Below are 17,857 nucleotides of genomic sequence, written 5' to 3'. Positions count from 1 at the left end.
ATTTTATTATTATTTAACATACAGTACTAGACAAGAAGCTAACAATTATATCTTGAAATCATTTTGTATAGGAAATATATTTAGGAAAAAAATTTATAGCCACTGTCACAAAGCTTCCTTGTATACAAAGTTGAATAGCAGTAGCCATTTTACAGAGAATGTTTAGTATTCTTCCGATTAACAAGAACACAAAATTGCAGATATTTTAATTCATCTGCGTTTTCTAATTACACAAGAAAAGCCTGTTAGCATTCCTGATTGTAAATACATGTGACTTTAAGAACTGAAGTTAGGAGCATCTGGGTGGCTCAGTCAGTTAGATGTCTAACACTTGATTTCAGCTCAGGTCATGATCTTGGGGTCGTGGGATTGAGTACCGTGCTCAGTGCAGAGTCCACTTGTCCCTCTCCCTCTGCAACTCCCCTGCTAGCACACACACACACTCTCTCAAATAAATAAATAAATAAATAAATAAATAAATAAATAAATAAATAAATAAAATAAATACTTACCCCCCCCAAAGAACTGAAGTTAGAGTCAATCATTCAAAGTATTAACAATTGATCCATCCTATTTCTAATAAAGTTAATGTATACATTTTAAAGAAATTTCTCAACTCTATTATTTACTGCTTTAAAAACTCTTTCTGGCCTTAAAGTTACAAGCTGTTTTCCATTTCTTATGCCGGTATTTCTACAGGACAGGCATTCTGAAGTTAAATTCCATGATCTAAAGGATGTGGCATTTAAATTTACCTTTCCAAAAAGGTCTGTACCCATTTTTATCTCTGCTAATTGATGAATGTGTCTATTTGCCCATGCACTCTGCAGTAGTATATATCACAGATCTTCTTTATCTTTTCAATTTTTGACAAGCTGATAGATGAAAATTGTACATCTCACACTTTTAACTGCCCTGCACTCCTTAAAATTTCAGGCCAAAGGAAATTTCCATGTTCTTCAGTTGGCATTTTGGCCTGCAGCTTTAAATCCAAACTCCAAGGTGCTTGCTATACACACAGTGGTATTTTAAACATTTCTCATTAATTAACTTACTTTTTATTATCATCACTGTGTTACAGATAAGGAATCTGGTTAAATAACTTACCCAAGTTTACAGAGTTAAATAAATGGTAGAGCCTGTATTCAAACTCAAGCAATTTAACTCTAGAAACCATGCTGTTAACAGTAGACTCTGCTGCCTCTCAGAAACTCATTGTAATTACTAAGTATACATATATCCAGGCATTATAAAGTTCATAATTTGTCTATTTCATATCTCTAAAGACATAAAGGAGGGGTACAGACTTTGGCTACAGACTTGACTCTAAGCCATTCAGAGGAATTCATGGCCAGGCTCTCTCCTGGAGTCTAATTCAAAAGCACCTACAGCGGTGATGCTCTGGACTCCACTGTCCAACAGCTTTACAAAGCAATACAACTTTTAATGGATACTGCCAACCATTAAGGAAAGAGAATCATTGGATAGTAATTCAATCTACCTCATATATTCCCACCAGTCTTTAATTTCTACAGAGGAGCTATTCAAACATCCCCTAGCTCACTATTGTTGGTGTTTTATTTGCTCAACATCTGAATCCCCAAAGTAAAACCAATCTGCATACTCACTTCAGACCTGGCTAGGCATAAGCCAATTGCCAAGATACCCAATCACACAAAGCATAAGAGAAAAGATGAAGAGAACTTTCCCCTTCTAACATTTATTGAGCACTTAGTATGTGTCAGGCTCTGTGTTAAATACTTTCACATATTAGCTCACTTAATTATAACTCTATATAGAGAACGAAAACATAAGATGGGAAGTCGCCTTCCTAAACCTCAGAATAACCAACTTCCTTAATTCAAGAAATATCCATTAAATAAATATTTAATTTTAAAAACTGCCAGTTACAAGAACATAGTGATACACAGAACAGTCCTCATGGAACTTAGACAGCCTCCCACCTAGTCTATTGTAGAAATAGTTTCCTAATGCCCTGTTTTGAAATGCTGTTCTAAGCGCATCATAATTACTTAAGGACATTCAACATTTCAAACTTCTGGGCTGTCTTTGTAAATTCTGATTCAGTAGATTCAGCCCAGCCCAAAATTCTGGGTTTTTAAAAACTCCCAAGATGCACACGATATATACAGTGAGATTTGGGAACCACTGATTCAACTACTTCACTATTACTCTGCTTTAATTTTGCCCTCAAATTACTACCACAATCATTATTCCAAAATAAGAAATTGGATATTATGCCCTGCTTAAAATCCCATCAAATGTACACAGGACTAAATCTATTTTCTAAGGAAACCCTCTCTTAGAGCTAGTTCCCTCTCCATCTCTTCATCTTCATTATTTTCTACATTCTTTGGCCACGTTGCGGTTACTCACAAGCATAATATTTCATTCTTTCTGGCTCAGTCTCTCTCTGCCCCAGGTATTCTTCTCAAAAAGTGGCTTGCTAAATGTACATAAAAAACTTTCAAGGGATCCCTGGGTGGCACAGCGGTTTGGCGCCTGCCTTTGGCCCAGGGCGCGATCCTGGAGACCCGGAATCGAATCCCACGTCGGGCTTCCGGTGCATGGAGCCTGCTTCTCCCTCTGCCTGTGTCTCTGCCTCTCTCTCTCTCTCTCACTGTGTGCCTATCATAAATAAATAAAAAATTAAAAAAAAAAAAACTTTCAAGATTCAACTCCAGCATTACTTTGTTTCTCTTCTGTCTTCCACAACTGCTACTCTCCCCTAGATTTCACCATTCTTATTATTCTGCTACATACAGACGACCTTGGAACAACAGATTTGAAATGTGTAGGTCCACTTTTACATAGAATTTTTTAATAAATACAATACAGTACTGTAAATGTTATTTAGATTTTCTTAAATTTTCTTTTCTCTAAGTTTTAAGAATACAGTAAAACATACATAATATATGTGTTAATAGTAATTGGTAAGGCTTCCAGTCAACAGCAGGCTATCAAGTTTTTTGAGGAGGACACTTTATAGTTACATTTTGTGGGAGTCAAAAGTTATATGTGGATTTTCAGCTGTGCAGGGAGTCAGCATCCCTAACTACCTGCATTGTTCAAGGGTCGACCATATTTCTCTTTCTCTATAATCCTTACAGCTTCTTGGAGGCAGGAAACCTCCTCATTCATCTTCATATTTTTTTTAATTAAAAAAAAAGATTTTATTTATTCATTTGAGAGAAAGAGAGCAAGCCACCACGAGTGGAGGAGAAAGGCAGAGGGAGATTACGACCTGAGCCCAAGGCAGACGCTTAATCAACTGAGCGATCCAGGCACCCTTCATCTTTATATTCTTTTTGTTTTTTAAAGATTTCATTCATTCATTCATTCATGACACAGAGAAAGGCAGAGACCGAGGGACAAGCAGGCTACATGCAGGGAGCCCAATGTGGGACTCAATCCCAGGACCACGGGATCACGACCTGAGCTGAAGGCAGATGCTCAACCGTTGAGCCACCCAGGTGTCCCTCATCTTTGTATTCTTAATAGAAATGTGCGTAAGTTCTACTTGGCTTTAGTATTTGGCCCTAATCTTCTATTTGACTTTGACTTAAGCCCATTGAAGGTTGACTGCCCCCTTCGATATTTTTAGGATCCCTGAATTTGTGCTTCAATGCTCCTGTGATACTACATATTGCGATCATAACTGAACAGCATAATAATATGTACTATGAACAAGGCATACTATTTGGATTTACTGTGATTATCCGGATATGCATTTTTTTTGTTTTTGTTTTTGTTTTTTTCGGATATGCATTTTCAAATGCAAGTAAGTATTTCATAAGCATCTAGTAAGCATACTAGACCTAAGTTAGAAAAAAGCTATTGATTAAAAAACAAAAACAAAAACAAAAAAAAAAACCACCAAGTAGTACAACAGTGAATAGCATCAATACAATAACCATGGAGAGCAGGTCATTTTGCCAGAAGAGAGATCTGGAGGCATAGGGAAAAAAGCAAAGAAACTAGAACACCAATGTATTGAAAAGAAGTGAAAGGTTTAAAATTATTTTCCCTTATCACACTGATCTATACTCTAATGTCTTCTACTATTTTGTCCTAAGCTAATGTGGTCAGGAAAATGCATGAGTTGTAGGTAATGCTGTTAACCAATTAAGTCAACACCTTTACAATTATGTCTTCCTAGCCCAGCTGGAAAGAGAAGACTTGACTCTGTTTTCTACAGTCTTTTTCAAAAAAGTGTTGTAATTTTCATCCTAAGACATGAAAGCTTTTATTAGGTTGATCTAATCCTATTGACTTATTTCAAGGGGAGGTTACCCTTACACAAGTATATTTATTATTTAGAGTATTCTTATGATTAATAGGATTTATTTTCTACCTGGTAATTGCTGCAAAACCAGAATAGATCAAACAGATAATGTTTAATAAAAATTATATCCCAACTTGATGGAAAAAACAGCAAAAATTTGACATTTCAAATTAAATGTAAATTACATTTTGAGGAGAGGATAGCTAGTTATTCTTTATAATTATTTTATTCAGGAAAATGTCTTCTGAGTTCTAATCAATAAAAAAGTGAACCTTTAGGATATTCATATTAGAGGATGTCATTTATTTATTCAACAAGCATTTCTTAGTGATCTCCAATGAGCCAGACACTGTTCTTAGCATAGGGTAATAAACAAAACAGACCATGTTATTATTCCCATGGAGCTTACATTCTAGGACAAATATATCTTTATGTTTCTTGTCTTTATTCAATAGTAATTACTAGAATCAATCCCTGACAACATATGCCCTAGGAATAATCTTTCCATAAAATCAAATAACAAACCTAAGAGACAAGGCAAAGTCTAAGAAAATTAATCTATGCTTACAGAAGATGTTACAATATAGTATTATGTGAAAAGAGGTTATACAACTAAATTTCAGTATGAATTGATTTCTGTAATACACGTGTACATATGTAAATAAATGTGTGTATGTACACATATACATACATATGGACATATAACTTATAAACGCATATATAAAATCAGAAATATACAAAAGTATACAGTTAGCAAAGTTTACAAATATTAACAGCAGTTTCAAGATAGCAGGACCACAGAATATTTTATACTGTAAGAAAAATTCAGTGAACTGACACTATTATACACTTTTTTATTTTTGAAAGCAACTTCAATTTCTTGGTTTAGGTGTTTACTGTCTTACTAGCTTGGCAATATCCTGTAAATATCCACAATCGGAGAAAAGATGTATTATTCTCCTCCCAATAACCTCCTGAAATGCTTCAATACTCAATTTTCTAAGGCTGCGGTAAAATAAACAGGGAAGAAAAGAATCACTGTTTTAAATTCAGGGTACATTCTGAAAATAAAATCTGTATCACATCTGAGGTAGTATTAATGTGAAAATGTTCTATTTATACTCTAAGTAAACTTATTAGCTAACAGATTTACATTTGTTGACAATATTGTGTATTAAAGTTTTATCTGTAAAAAGAATATGCTTTTGTTTTTAGATTACTCCTAGTGATTTAAATCAACTCTCTCCTGGTTCAGAATTGGTATTGATCCTCTCAAAAAAATCTTTGATCCTCTAATGCATATAAAGTACTAGATAAATAAAACCAAAAATGCGTATGTGAGGCTATTAGCCTAAGGTGGAGGGAGGTTCTCTGCAAAAACAGATTACTGGGTCTTACCCAGAGTTTCTGACTCAGAAGGACTGGATGGGGCCTGAGAATCTCTATGTCTACCAAGTTAGGTAAGTACCAATGATCCTGGGCTGGAGAACACTCTGAGCCCCTCTACTGTAAAAAAATACTTCATGTGTCTTTCAAAAAAACCCAGAAAAAAAAAAAAAAAAAAGAAAAAGAAAACCCAGAAAAGTAAAGGATTGTTCAACACCCAAAAAGAGTTAAAAAACTTTCTTTTAAAAAATCTGCCCAAGTGCCTTATATATATGGGAAACTTATCCAACCTCTTAGACATTAACATTGCCACATACTTAGGAACTCAAAAACTACAAAATACACTAAGTAGTTTGACTGGATTAGTCACTGGTTGACCTACGGTATACATCACAATCACCAATGAAACTTTTTTCCCAGATATTTGTGCCTAAATCCCAACCCTGGAAATTCAAACTGTAGATTTGACATGTCTCTTTAAAAAACAATTTCCCAGATGATTCTGATTAGCATTCGTAGCAATTCAAGGTTTGTGTTTCACCTATGATTACTAGTAAAGTTTACAAATTCCTGAGTCTCATTCCAAAATTACCAAGTCAGAATCTCTTGAGGGTGGATACATGGAAATCGTTATATTAACTAAATACCCAGGTGATTCTTAAGCCACAGAAGTTTGAGAACCATTAGCAGATCTTACAGCAGAGATTTAACATGTTAGCCAGCAAATTCTGAAAAAGAAAAATTTATTTTAGCAACTACATACACATACTATGACAAGTATGTTTGTCAGAATACTTCACTGAATGGGATGGGTGATACTATATAGAACGAATGCTGGGAATAAGAAGAGGTACAACTCAATGATTAGCAAGTAATAAAGTTTGTGCTTAGTAAAATAGAAGAGGATAATTGGGCTTCAAAGATGACCAAATGAATAATGTAGTAACTGTATTTTTTTTCAAATCTTTGCAACGATTTTAAAAAAATCAACCTTAAATCTCTTTATGAATGCCACAAACATAAAAGGGGTTGAGAATCACTGTCTACAAATAACAGCTGTGTTAATGGCTTTCCCCATATCACCTGTCTTAGTCTTCTCCCTTTGCCCTCTCAGCCTGTAAATGCTTTTCCTTATATGCTTTTTGATAGTAGAACTGAAACAGGAACTTAAAGAAGGTCAGCGACACTACACGTGTGGATGTGTGTATTCCGAAGAACGTGTCCTTAATTATTCGCTTATATATATAACAGAAGATATATAAGTATTTATAGAATAGAAAAAAATTGACATGTATGAGAATAAAGGTATATACACAGAAATCACATGCTGAGTTTTCCCATTTAGCTCTAAATCTAAACTCTGACCATAATGAAGATTCTGGAAACAATGACAAAGGAGAAGCTCTCCTAAGCAAATGTCTTGATCCTTCACCTACACTAATCCAGCCTATTCAATGTTAATCCAATAAATTTTCCCAACTAACCCTCTGATCCTGTTTCCCTATCTATAAAAAGGAAGTAACAGGATTGATAGGTCTCAGATTCCATCTGAGACTGAAGCCCCCATATTTAATATAGCCCATGCCTTTTCACAAATCAGGTGCTCAATAATTTTTAAATCAAAAGATTACAGAAATTTGTGGATGTTGAAATAACTACCTTCACATATTTGAAAAGGATGTCATATGGAAGGCAAATTAGATGATTTATTCAACTGCAGAGAGTAATACATGGGAGTTAAAAGATGGCAAAGGTTTTGCTCAGTAGAGTTAAAGCAGTGTTGAAGGTGAACTTTAAAAATTAATTTTTAAACCTCATTCTTGTGGCAATATAAGAAAAAGAAAAAAAAGCATATTCCGGATCATCTAAATGATCTCTATATAGGTCTTGCTACAAGCCTTCTGTGTTTGAGGTTGCATTTATTTATGATCAAATTGGTACCAAATGATCAATAAAGGAAGTTACATTTTTTAATGTGCACAGTCAGAATGTTAGTGGGCATATCTCAGAGGTTCACAGGGATAACTGTGCTCTAAAAGATATCTAAACATTAGTGAGTGTTAAGAAATACAGGAACAAAGAACTTTCTAACATTTAAAGTTGCCAAAAATGAATAGACTATTTTGTGAGAGTACTTTTGTGTGTCTAAGAAAATTCTCAAAGCAGACTGGCTAAATTAGCAAACACAATACAGAGGATGCTACTGTGATGACAGATATTAATAACAAAACTTAAATCTTAAAGTCTGTATTTTTCAAGAATCTCAAACTTGAAATTATACTGAAAAATAGAAGATGGAATACATAATTAATGTATCAATTAAAACCAAAAATGAAATACTCAAATGTGGCCTGAGCCATCACAATTCAGTGATATGCTTCACCAATTAGATGCACAAACATCTGCTGAATAAATGGATAGACAATAATCTGTTATAGGCCATAGTGGTTAGGTGCTATAGGAATGGTCTTGGGTTGAAACAAGTTTTTGAATCACTGAAATAAATCATGTTCATGTAACCAAAGAAAAACACTCCTTACACCATTCACAGCAAAAGCTTTGATTACTGGTTTCACATACAACCCATTTAAATATTTTAGCTATGTTATAGCAAAGGCAAGCAAATTCTAACTCTCCTCTACAAACAGGTTACAAGACATTTAATGAATTCCTAACACCAAAAGAGCATGAATAAGTAGGCTTTCTTAATTTGCCATCCTCTAACAGCCAAATAAACAGACTTCAGAATTTTTCTCCTTTATCATTATCACTATGGAAAATGATATTTTAAAACACCATGTCTATTAAAAAAAAAAAAAAAACAAAACCCTAAACTAAGTATCTTCATTTAATCTGCAAAAGCCAGACATTCATGGGAAAAAAACAATGTAGAGGAAAAGCAGCTCTAATATTTTACCACTATTATATAGGTTCACTGATGGTGTGGCCCAAGTTAACATCATCCTTTGTTAAGACTGTCCCAAAGAAGGCTACAGTGGTTCTCAATAATGAGACTGCAAGAGAACTCTTTAAAAAACTTAATAATTGGGCAGCCTGGGTGGCTCAGTGGTTTAGTGCTGCCTTCAGCCCAGAACATGATCCGGGAGACCCAGGATCAAGTCCCACGTCAGGTTCCCTGAGTGGAGCCTGCTTCTCCCTCTGCTTGTGTCTCTGCCTCTCTCTCTTCTCTCTGTATATTCTCATGAATAAATAAATAAAATCTTTAAAAAAAACTTAATAATTATTATAACATGAATCTAATGATAGTTTCTAGTTTATTAAGTCCTTATTTTGTGCCAAGACCTCTTCTGAGGGCTTCACAAGGATTAATCTCTCTTTATCCTAACAACAGTATTAAGAATAAAGTAAATTGGGCAGCCCAGGTGGCTCAGCGGTTTAGCGCCATCTTCAGCCGAGGGTGTGGTCCTGGAGACCCGGGATCGGGACCCACGTCAGGCTCCTCTGCCTGTGTCTGTGCTCCCCCTCCCCCTCTCTGTGTCTCTCATGAATAAATTTAAAAAAAAAAAATTAAGAATAAGGTAAATATTCCTATCATCCTAACTTACAGAGCAAGTGAGACCAAGAGAGATAAAGCGACTTGTACGAGATCACATAGCTAGTAAGTGGCAAAGCAAGCAGCCAACCTCTAGAGCCTAAATTCTCAGCCATTAGTCATTATTATCTCTTCCTTTCTTAAGAAAATGCAATGAAAACCCTAAACCACAGTAGAAGAGACTCTAAGCTTTCCAAAAGGCAAAGTTTGGATAGCTGCATAACAGTTATGATTGGTATAAAAAAAATTTAAAAAGCCCACTGTAGAATATGAATTTAGAGAATTTTCAACAAAAACCTATAACTCATTCATTACAATATGAGCAATGATCAAGAACCTTAGATAAGGAGATAATTAATAATCTACGTCAATACAAATACTTTACAGTAAGACATTTACTCATGTAATCAGGGAACCCCACTGACACAGTTAAAAATGAATAGTCCAAGCAGGGCAAATTGGCATTCATCCAGGAGACTGTTATATGGATACTAGAAAGGAGAGGGGGTTTCTTTTCATTTTTTAATACAAACTGTATGAACGCAGGCATGGGAATGCTAGGTGCCATCTTTCATTTCATACAGATAGCCTGTCAGTGGCGGAATGAGGCTAACATGAAAGAGAACAAAGGCATATAAACCAAGTAATATTCAAGAGAAAGTCAGGAATTACACCATGAGGACACCACTTGAGACTCTGGATTTAACTGTTCTTTCAACCAAAACTATATTGTGGAAGCCAGTAACTGCCTTTCCCCCTTAACTAACTTGAGTTGTGTTTCATCGCTGCAATAAAAAGAATCCCAATACACCTACAAACTCCAAATATTTCGTATTAAAAACAAACTTTAAGGATGATGAAGTACAATAAAGTGGCACTCTCCAACACTGCTGGAGAGTATAAACTGGTCCAAACTTTCTGGAAACTGGTCCAAACTTTCTGGAAGTTTACAACAGACTTAAATGTTTGCTAAAGATGAAACCAGGTAAAGATACTTCCCATACTCTCACCTAGCTAATTTTCGGCAGCCATACACATATTCCTCTTTTAGAACTTTTTTTTCTCAGTGCTCTAAATATATAGAATTGTTGGGCACTAACTTTTAATATACCTTAAAATAAGGTACTAGTTACTTACAAGGCCAAGTACATGTGACATAGCTGTATTTATTATTAACAAAATATTTTTCTAGCCTGGTTCTAATAGATACTATATTTTTGAAATGACAAAAAAAAATAAAATTCAAGATTCAAGAAAGTTCTAAAGTAGCATAAGACACTTCCAAGCATAAGAAAAATTCCTATTAATAACAGGATATAGGGATGCCTGGGTGGCTCAGTGGTTGGGCACCTGCCTTAGGCTCAGGTCCTGATCCTGGGTCCAGGGATTGAGTCCCACATCTGGCTCCCTGCAGAGAGCCTGTTTCTCTCTCTGCTTATGTCTCTGCCTCTCTGTGTGTCTCTGATGAATAAAATCTCAAAAAAATAAAAAATAAATAAAAACAGGGCATAGAAGATAGGACAATACCTAAAAAATACCTAAAAATCTTAAAATCTTTCCCCGCTTCTTTCTCTTTGTTCTTTCGATCATTCTTTGTTTCATTTGCTCATTTAGATACTTACTAAGAACTCAATGTGTGTAAGCATTCTCTTTTACATCACAAGTTTCAAATTTGGCCTATTTGTGATCTTGCCCATTGAAATATGTTTCCTTCTTTTTCTTTTTTTTAAAGATTTTATTTATTTATTCATAGAGAGAGAGAGAGACAGGCAGACGGAGAAGCAGGCTCCAGGCAGGGAGCCTGATGTGGGACTCGATCCCGGGTCTCCAAGATCGCACTCTGGGCTGAAGGCGGCGCTAAACCGCTGAGCCACCCGGGCTGCCCTGAAATACATTTCTATTTTATAACTGACAAAGGGGAACGGACCACTTTAGAGAAATGTGGTTAGCATCTTAATTTGTAAGATCTATAATAACAGCAATACATCCCAACTCTTAAAGACTTAAAACTTTCTGCCTTTCAACCTTATGTTTATTTTTACCATAGTATTTTTCAAGTGGAAAACATATTCTCACAAACTATTAGGAAAAGAGAAGCAGCACAGGCAATGGTCATTAATGAGTGAAAATTGCAATATTAAGTAGCAGACACTTAATTTGCCTAAATATATTGTGACTTTCAACACGAGTAGGTGAAGAACCACTGTAAGTTATGTTCCATTACTAGATTTTTGTCCCATTTGCAAAGCAAGAAATTTTGAAAATCATACTTTGAAATCATCTTTAATACTATAACCAAATGAAATTTTAAAATGAAGGAACACTCATAAATGACAGCTGAGGTCACCAGAAGTAAAAGGTAACATCTTAGAGACAGTTTTCTTATGCAAATAAGTCATTTCAATTATTTTTAAAAATCTTTTAAAATAAGTTACCAATTAAGTAGGACTTTATCAACAACAAAACAGTTATATACCATTTTAATCAAGTATTTTTCTGAAAATGTACTGGCAGATCAAATCTTTCTAAGTCCCTAGAACAACTTAATTCTCATTTTAGAGCAGCTTAACTTCACTTCTGATAAAGCTTCCCTGGCAACTGTTCTTGGTTGTTAGCTTTAAGTTGGTTATTATACACAAGCAAACTCTTAAAAGCACAACCTCTTCCACATGTCCTTGAAAATGGCTATTATCATAAAGAAAAAAAAACAGAAAATAACAAATGTTGGGGAGGATATGGAGTAATATGAACCTCTGTGCACTATTGGTGGAAATGTAAAATGGTATAGATGCTATGGAAAACAGTATGGCAGTCCCTCAAAAAAAATCAAAAATAGAGTTACCATATGATCCAGCAACATACTTCTGGGGATATATCCAAAAGAATTGAAAATAAGATCTTAAAGGGATATTTGTACACTCATATCCATAGCAGCAGTATTCACAATAGCCAACAGGTGGAAGCAACCAAAGTGTCCACTGAAAGATGAATGGACGAGCAAAATATGGTATACATTAGTCAGCATTAAAAAAAGAAATTTTCACACATGCCTACAACGTGGATAAATCTTAAGGACATTATGCTAAGTGAAATAAATCAGTCACAAAAGACAAAACTGTATGATTCCAAGTTTATAAGGTATTTAATAGTCAAATTCACAGAAACAGAATGATGGTTGACAGGAACAAGGAAGGGGAAACAGGGAGACTTAATGGTTATGATTTCAGTTTTACAATGTAAAAAAATTCTAGTTACACAGCAATGTGAATACACTTAACTTTCTTGAACTATACACCTATAAATGCTTAAGATGGGAATTTTTACATTATATGGGGTTTTTTTAAAACCACAATTAAAAAAAAACCAATCACTTCAAAAGCTATGGAAAAACAAGTCAAGAAGAAAATTAAATTTACTTTTAATAAATTTAGATTTTATGTTTTCCATTTTTCTGAAAGGGTAATTTCTGTCAAATGATATGGGTTTGATAGTTTTTATTGCAAAAACATGAATTTTAATATAAAACTCAATACATATACAGAATATTTAATTTTTTAAAAGATTTCATTTATCTGTGAGAGAGTACGTGCATGCGCAGGGGGAGGGACAGAGAATCTCAAGTGGACTTGCCTCCAGTGGAGAGCTGATGGGCTCAATCTCAGGGAGGGCCCTGATATCATGACCTAAACTGAAATCAATAGCCTGATGCTCAAATGACTGAGCCACCCAGGCGCCCCAACAAAGTTTATTCTTGATACTCCAAGAAATAGAGATAAAATTATTCTTAAAATTCCAAGATCCAGTTGTTTCAAAAATACTTGCCAAACTTTTATCAAAAATACCGAGCAACATGACTGATTTATCTTAGCTTCAATTATTTTCTAGCTCTGTAGTTAAGCAGAAAACCATACATAACACATACACCACAAGTAGCAGAAGGCTGGCTAAAATCCACAAACTGAATAATTAGTTCCATCATTAAAGAAAAGAAACAAAGAAACAAGATAAAAAAAGAATGTTCTTATGAATTAAAATCAATTTCTTAATAGGAAATGAATCCAACAACACATTTAATTTAGATTATTTTCTCCTACTTTAGAAACATTTCTGTTAATCTTAGGTAAGAATATAGTATTTTAGGAAGTATCTAAATTTTAAAAATTATATTTTAAGAGGATACATCTAAGAGCAAATAGTAATCTAACCAAATCTTTAACATCCACATATGGTAACGGTTTTTTTTCACCACCAAACATAATCAACTGTTAGGAGTTGTTCAGAAAACACGACTAGAAAGACTAATCTCCCTCAGCCTCCTACACACCATTCTTAACATACAACAATAGAATATAACCACAAAATCTTAACTTTGAGCCCACACAGACAATGGAAATCATCAGGTGGAAAGACTGGACAATCCCCACACTGCACAAAATGCTTTGTAGTGGCCCACAGGAATGAATTATCACAGTACAGGTAAAAGAGTGCATGCACATAGATTTCATATAAATCAAGACTCAAAAATTGGACTAACATAGTGTGAAGCCTCTGAGAGAGAAACCTTGAGAGAGAAACCAACAGTCTTAACTGGAGAAATTCAAAAGCAAAGGACACTTTTTCTATCGTGTAGGTTCACATACTTTACTGGGAGTATTTTATTAACCCACCATGTTTAGCAAAGATAAATATCTATAAAATTGTCTAAACTGTTATGTCAAGACAAAAAACGTTTTAAGTTACTGCCACTCCTAAGTCTGCAGTGTGTTGCACATACCTTTCTGATATGAACTTTAAGCGTGGTGTATGTGCTTATGACTCTAGTCTCTGAAATCCAGAGTAAATTCAAGTGGTCTATTAGGGGAGGAAACAGGAATTGGGGTGGGGAAGAAATTGTGAAGACGGGGGACCTAGAGTAGACAGAAGAACATATGCTCCAGAAGAATACTTGATGCTAGATGGCAGGATAACTCAGGGATAACCCAGGGATGTACTGTTTTAACTGGAAAAGAATCCCCTTTAAATCTGAATCCCATGTTAGTATTTTATTTTTAGGAGATTTAGAAAAGATGCATGAAGGTGGGAAAGAAGAACTAATACAAGAAATATTTGGAAACACTTGCAAAAAAAAAAGTTTGTAAGTGCTGTGAAAGTTAAAACTAGAACTTGAACAGGTAATGGCTATTTTCAAGGATGCTGTTCTCAAGATCCCTAACCCAGACAGTGAACATTACCTCATTTAATCTTCACAATAACCACTGAGATAGTTGCTATGATTATCATCATTTCAAAAGGAAGAAATAGGCTCAGAAGCATTCAGTAAGTTGCCCAAGCTTACAAAGATAACAAGTGAAAGAAATGGGCTCTTTACTAAGGGATGTCTGGGTCCAGATCCTATGCCTCAGCTACCAGGCTTGTTCTTCTTCAAAAAAAGGGGGGAAAAGTCAAAGTATAATTGTAACAAGAAAAAAAAAAAGGCTTACTAACAAATTAAAGTTTCTTGACTTTTAATAACCAAAAGTTAAAGATGTTAAGAGATGTCCTTGCTTAGAAATTTTACTTTAATGATCCAATAACCGGTTTTGGATACTGAAGGAGTCTGGCCTGAAACCTGTAAGAGAACAATGAACGTCTTGACAGTCCTTTGAAATCTAAAAATCGGTATTAATGTGCTATTAAGTCCAGCCCCTACCTACTGCTAAGGAATCAACGTGAAATTCCCTGTTAAACTCATTATAACCATATCCATCCTCTGTTCTGATATCTTACAATGCTTCAGTTTTTGAGTTTCCTAGACCTTCTTTAAGGAAGACAAATATGTCTCCCCAACCTGGGCTCTAGAGCACATTTAAAATGGAAAAACTGTAAGGAGAAAATACCTTGCTCCTTAATGTCTCAGCTATTCTTTCAAAAAGTTTAAAAGTATTAGTTAGAAAATGATAAAAACCAGACACCTTTAACAAATACCATCTAAAAGCTGAGTGGCTGTTTACTAAGTGTTTAACTTAATTTTAACTTATAAGAACCTCTATATTAAGAAATATGACTCAAACTGATCCAAATTTGCTAAATTTTCAAATGAGAGTATTTTGAAAGTAACAGATAGGACTGAACAAAATCTAAGAATGAGTTTAGAATTGGGGGTGATGCACAGTAACTAATTAATTCACTTTTATTAATGCTGCTTGTGATATCCCAGCTGATGAAGTGCAAAGGAGAAATGAACAGAATATTGCACATGAAAAAAGGAAGCGATTGGCGCATAACTTGATGCACAATATTAAGTATGATTCAGCATATAATAAGGACTGAAAATTGACACTACACGGAGATAATCTGCTTTACGTTTATAATCTAGCAGCCTCATCATTTCATCAAAAGCACTGTAACCACTTCTGCAAAATTGATTGCAATTAATTCCTGTCAACTCTTGGAATTAAGTCTAGTCCTGTTCACTCACTTTTTGAATTTTATAAGAACTTTCTCTGGTGTACACAAACTGAGACTTTATCATTCCACCAAAGGAGGACCAAAATGTACCCACGAAATAGCAACAACACAAACAAGCCTATCTTGCGCTGACACTGATTGGGGAAGTTTAATCTCCCCTAGAAGAGCAAAACGACTTTTAAGGAGTCAAACCAGGGTACTAACCACAACTCTTTATTACAAACCTCCAATTCCTTAAAATGTTTTCCACAAAGGTTAAAATACCAAAAGTGTACCAAATTGTGCCGGCGGGGGAGGGGGTGGTGGTGGATCACTCTTGATCCCACTGGTTCCATTTACAATCCTTTATCCTACAATGTACCACTCAGACTCAAACTTTAAGGTGCATTAAAAACTTGCATTAAGTTCTAACAGGATGATCATTTACGTCAGGTATAACTAGGTCTGCCTTTAACATACTTCAGCTTCATGAAAGGGAGACGGTTCTAAAAATTTGGATGCTACGTTTCATTTGCTGCGGTCACACACATTTCTTCCCCACCCCCACCGCCCCCCAATCTCATTAATATTGTTTGCCTAAATTCAGCCAGCCGCTACATTTTCCACTAAGACGCTTTCGGGAATGAATGAGGCACATATTAATTTATAACGTCTGAACTCTCTTGACAGCTGATATAAACGCCAAGTACCCAATTCCGAGGTTCTCCTTTAGTATGTTTAAACCCTTTCTCCAAATTCCCGTTAACTCTCTCGGCCCGGACGAGTTTTTCAAGGCGATTAAAACAAAACAAAACAAAACAAAACAAAACCCGCACGTGCGAAGTAAAAGTTAGCATCTTCGGGCCGCGGCGACAAAGGCCAAGCCCCCCGCCGCGGCTGGTCCACCTCACGCGAGCCCGCGTCCGAGCAGGCGAGCCCCTCGGTCGGAGCCCCAGGGCCGCGGGCCCCCCTGGGAAGCCGGGGGCCGGCGTGCGCGGGCCGCCCCGGGGCCGAGCTCTCAATGGAACCGGAGAGAATGGGGGCGGGAAGGAGCGGAAGCTCGGGTGCAAGCGGCGGCGGCGACGGAGCCGCGGCTCGTCTCTCCTCCCGGGGCTCCCGGGCTAGGGGAAGTCCGCCCGGATGGGGGTTCGAGGCGGGCCGGCAGGACGGCGGCGTGAGGCCCAGGCGCCGGGAGGCCACGGCTAGCGGGGCTCAGCCCCCGGACCCTGAAAGCACTTTCGATGCGTCTCCCACCCCCCACGACAAGATGGCGACGTGGGCAGCGGGGGAGCCCGGCCGGCGAGGCTGGGGGAGAGAGGGGAGGGGAGAAGAGGCAGAAACAAAAAGGCGCCCCCCCCCCCCCCCACACACACACCCGGAACGCCGAGCCGGCCCGCGAGCCCCCGGCGGCGGGCGGGCGGGCGGACGCGGGCGCCTGCGGAGAACGCGGCGGGCGGAGGAAATGGGCTTACTTTTTCTTGTCGTTCGCGCCGCCGGCGCCCTCCATGGCGAATCGGTCCCCGCGAAGCCTTCCCGGCCGGTAGCCCCCCCAGGCTCGCTCCGGCCTAAGCGCTGGCTCCCTCCGCACGCGACGAGGGGAGCGGAGGCACGTCCCGAGGTGGGAGGTGCAAGGCGGGAAACCCCTCGCAGAACGCGGGCAGGAAGGGCGGGCGGCGATCGCTAGGGTCCAGCTCTAGGCTCCGGAGAGCCTCCCCTCGGGCGGCTTGTCAAGGCCCGAGCCGACGCGCTGGCCCAAGCGGCGGCGACCAGGCCGATCCTCGCGTCCCCTCAGACGAGGCGGCTCTGTGCACTGAGGAGCTGAGGCAGCGGCAGGGGGCGGGCAAGGGCGGAGGCGCGCGCGGGGGCGCGCGCGCGGGGGGGCAGGGGGAGGAGAGTGTGTCGGGGGCGCGCCCGCCCGCGGAGCCCGGCTCGCGCTCACGCAAGCCCGCCTCACCTGAGGGGGAGGCGGGTTCCCCGACAGCCAATGGCGAGCGGCGCAGGCGGCCAGTCCCACCCCAGCCCACGCCCGTCTCAGCCAATCGGGAGCTGGTCAGCTGAGGCACAGCTGGGACGCGCCGCCGCGCTCACGTGCTCGTCTGTGTGCAGCTGCGGTGGAAAGAGAAAGGAGCTGGGGTGCGGCCAACCTGGGTTGGGGACGCTCTGCCTACTTCCAGGGAAAGCGGCGG

The 17,857-nt window shown here is 38.0% G+C and overlaps 1 protein-coding gene across 1 annotated transcript in view; it reads right to left on the bottom strand.

Moving 5' to 3' along the window:
* HIF1A (hypoxia inducible factor 1 subunit alpha) overlaps positions 1–17,468 on the bottom strand; it is a 42,640-nt gene extending 25,172 nt beyond the window's left edge. The window contains 1 exon segment of the mRNA NM_001287163.1: positions 17,144–17,468. Within this exon segment, the coding sequence (NP_001274092.1) occupies positions 17,144–17,178 (35 nt within the window). The 5' untranslated portion in view covers positions 17,179–17,468.
* Positions 17,469–17,857: the final 389 nt, after the last annotated feature.

This window comes from Canis lupus, chromosome 8 (assembly GCF_011100685.1).
Source record: "Canis lupus familiaris isolate Mischka breed German Shepherd chromosome 8, alternate assembly UU_Cfam_GSD_1.0, whole genome shotgun sequence".
In the NCBI taxonomy this organism is placed as follows: domain Eukaryota; kingdom Metazoa; phylum Chordata; class Mammalia; order Carnivora; family Canidae; genus Canis; species Canis lupus.
The sequence above is the reverse complement of the archived record's forward strand: the minus strand, read 5'-3'. Positions and strand labels throughout refer to the sequence as shown.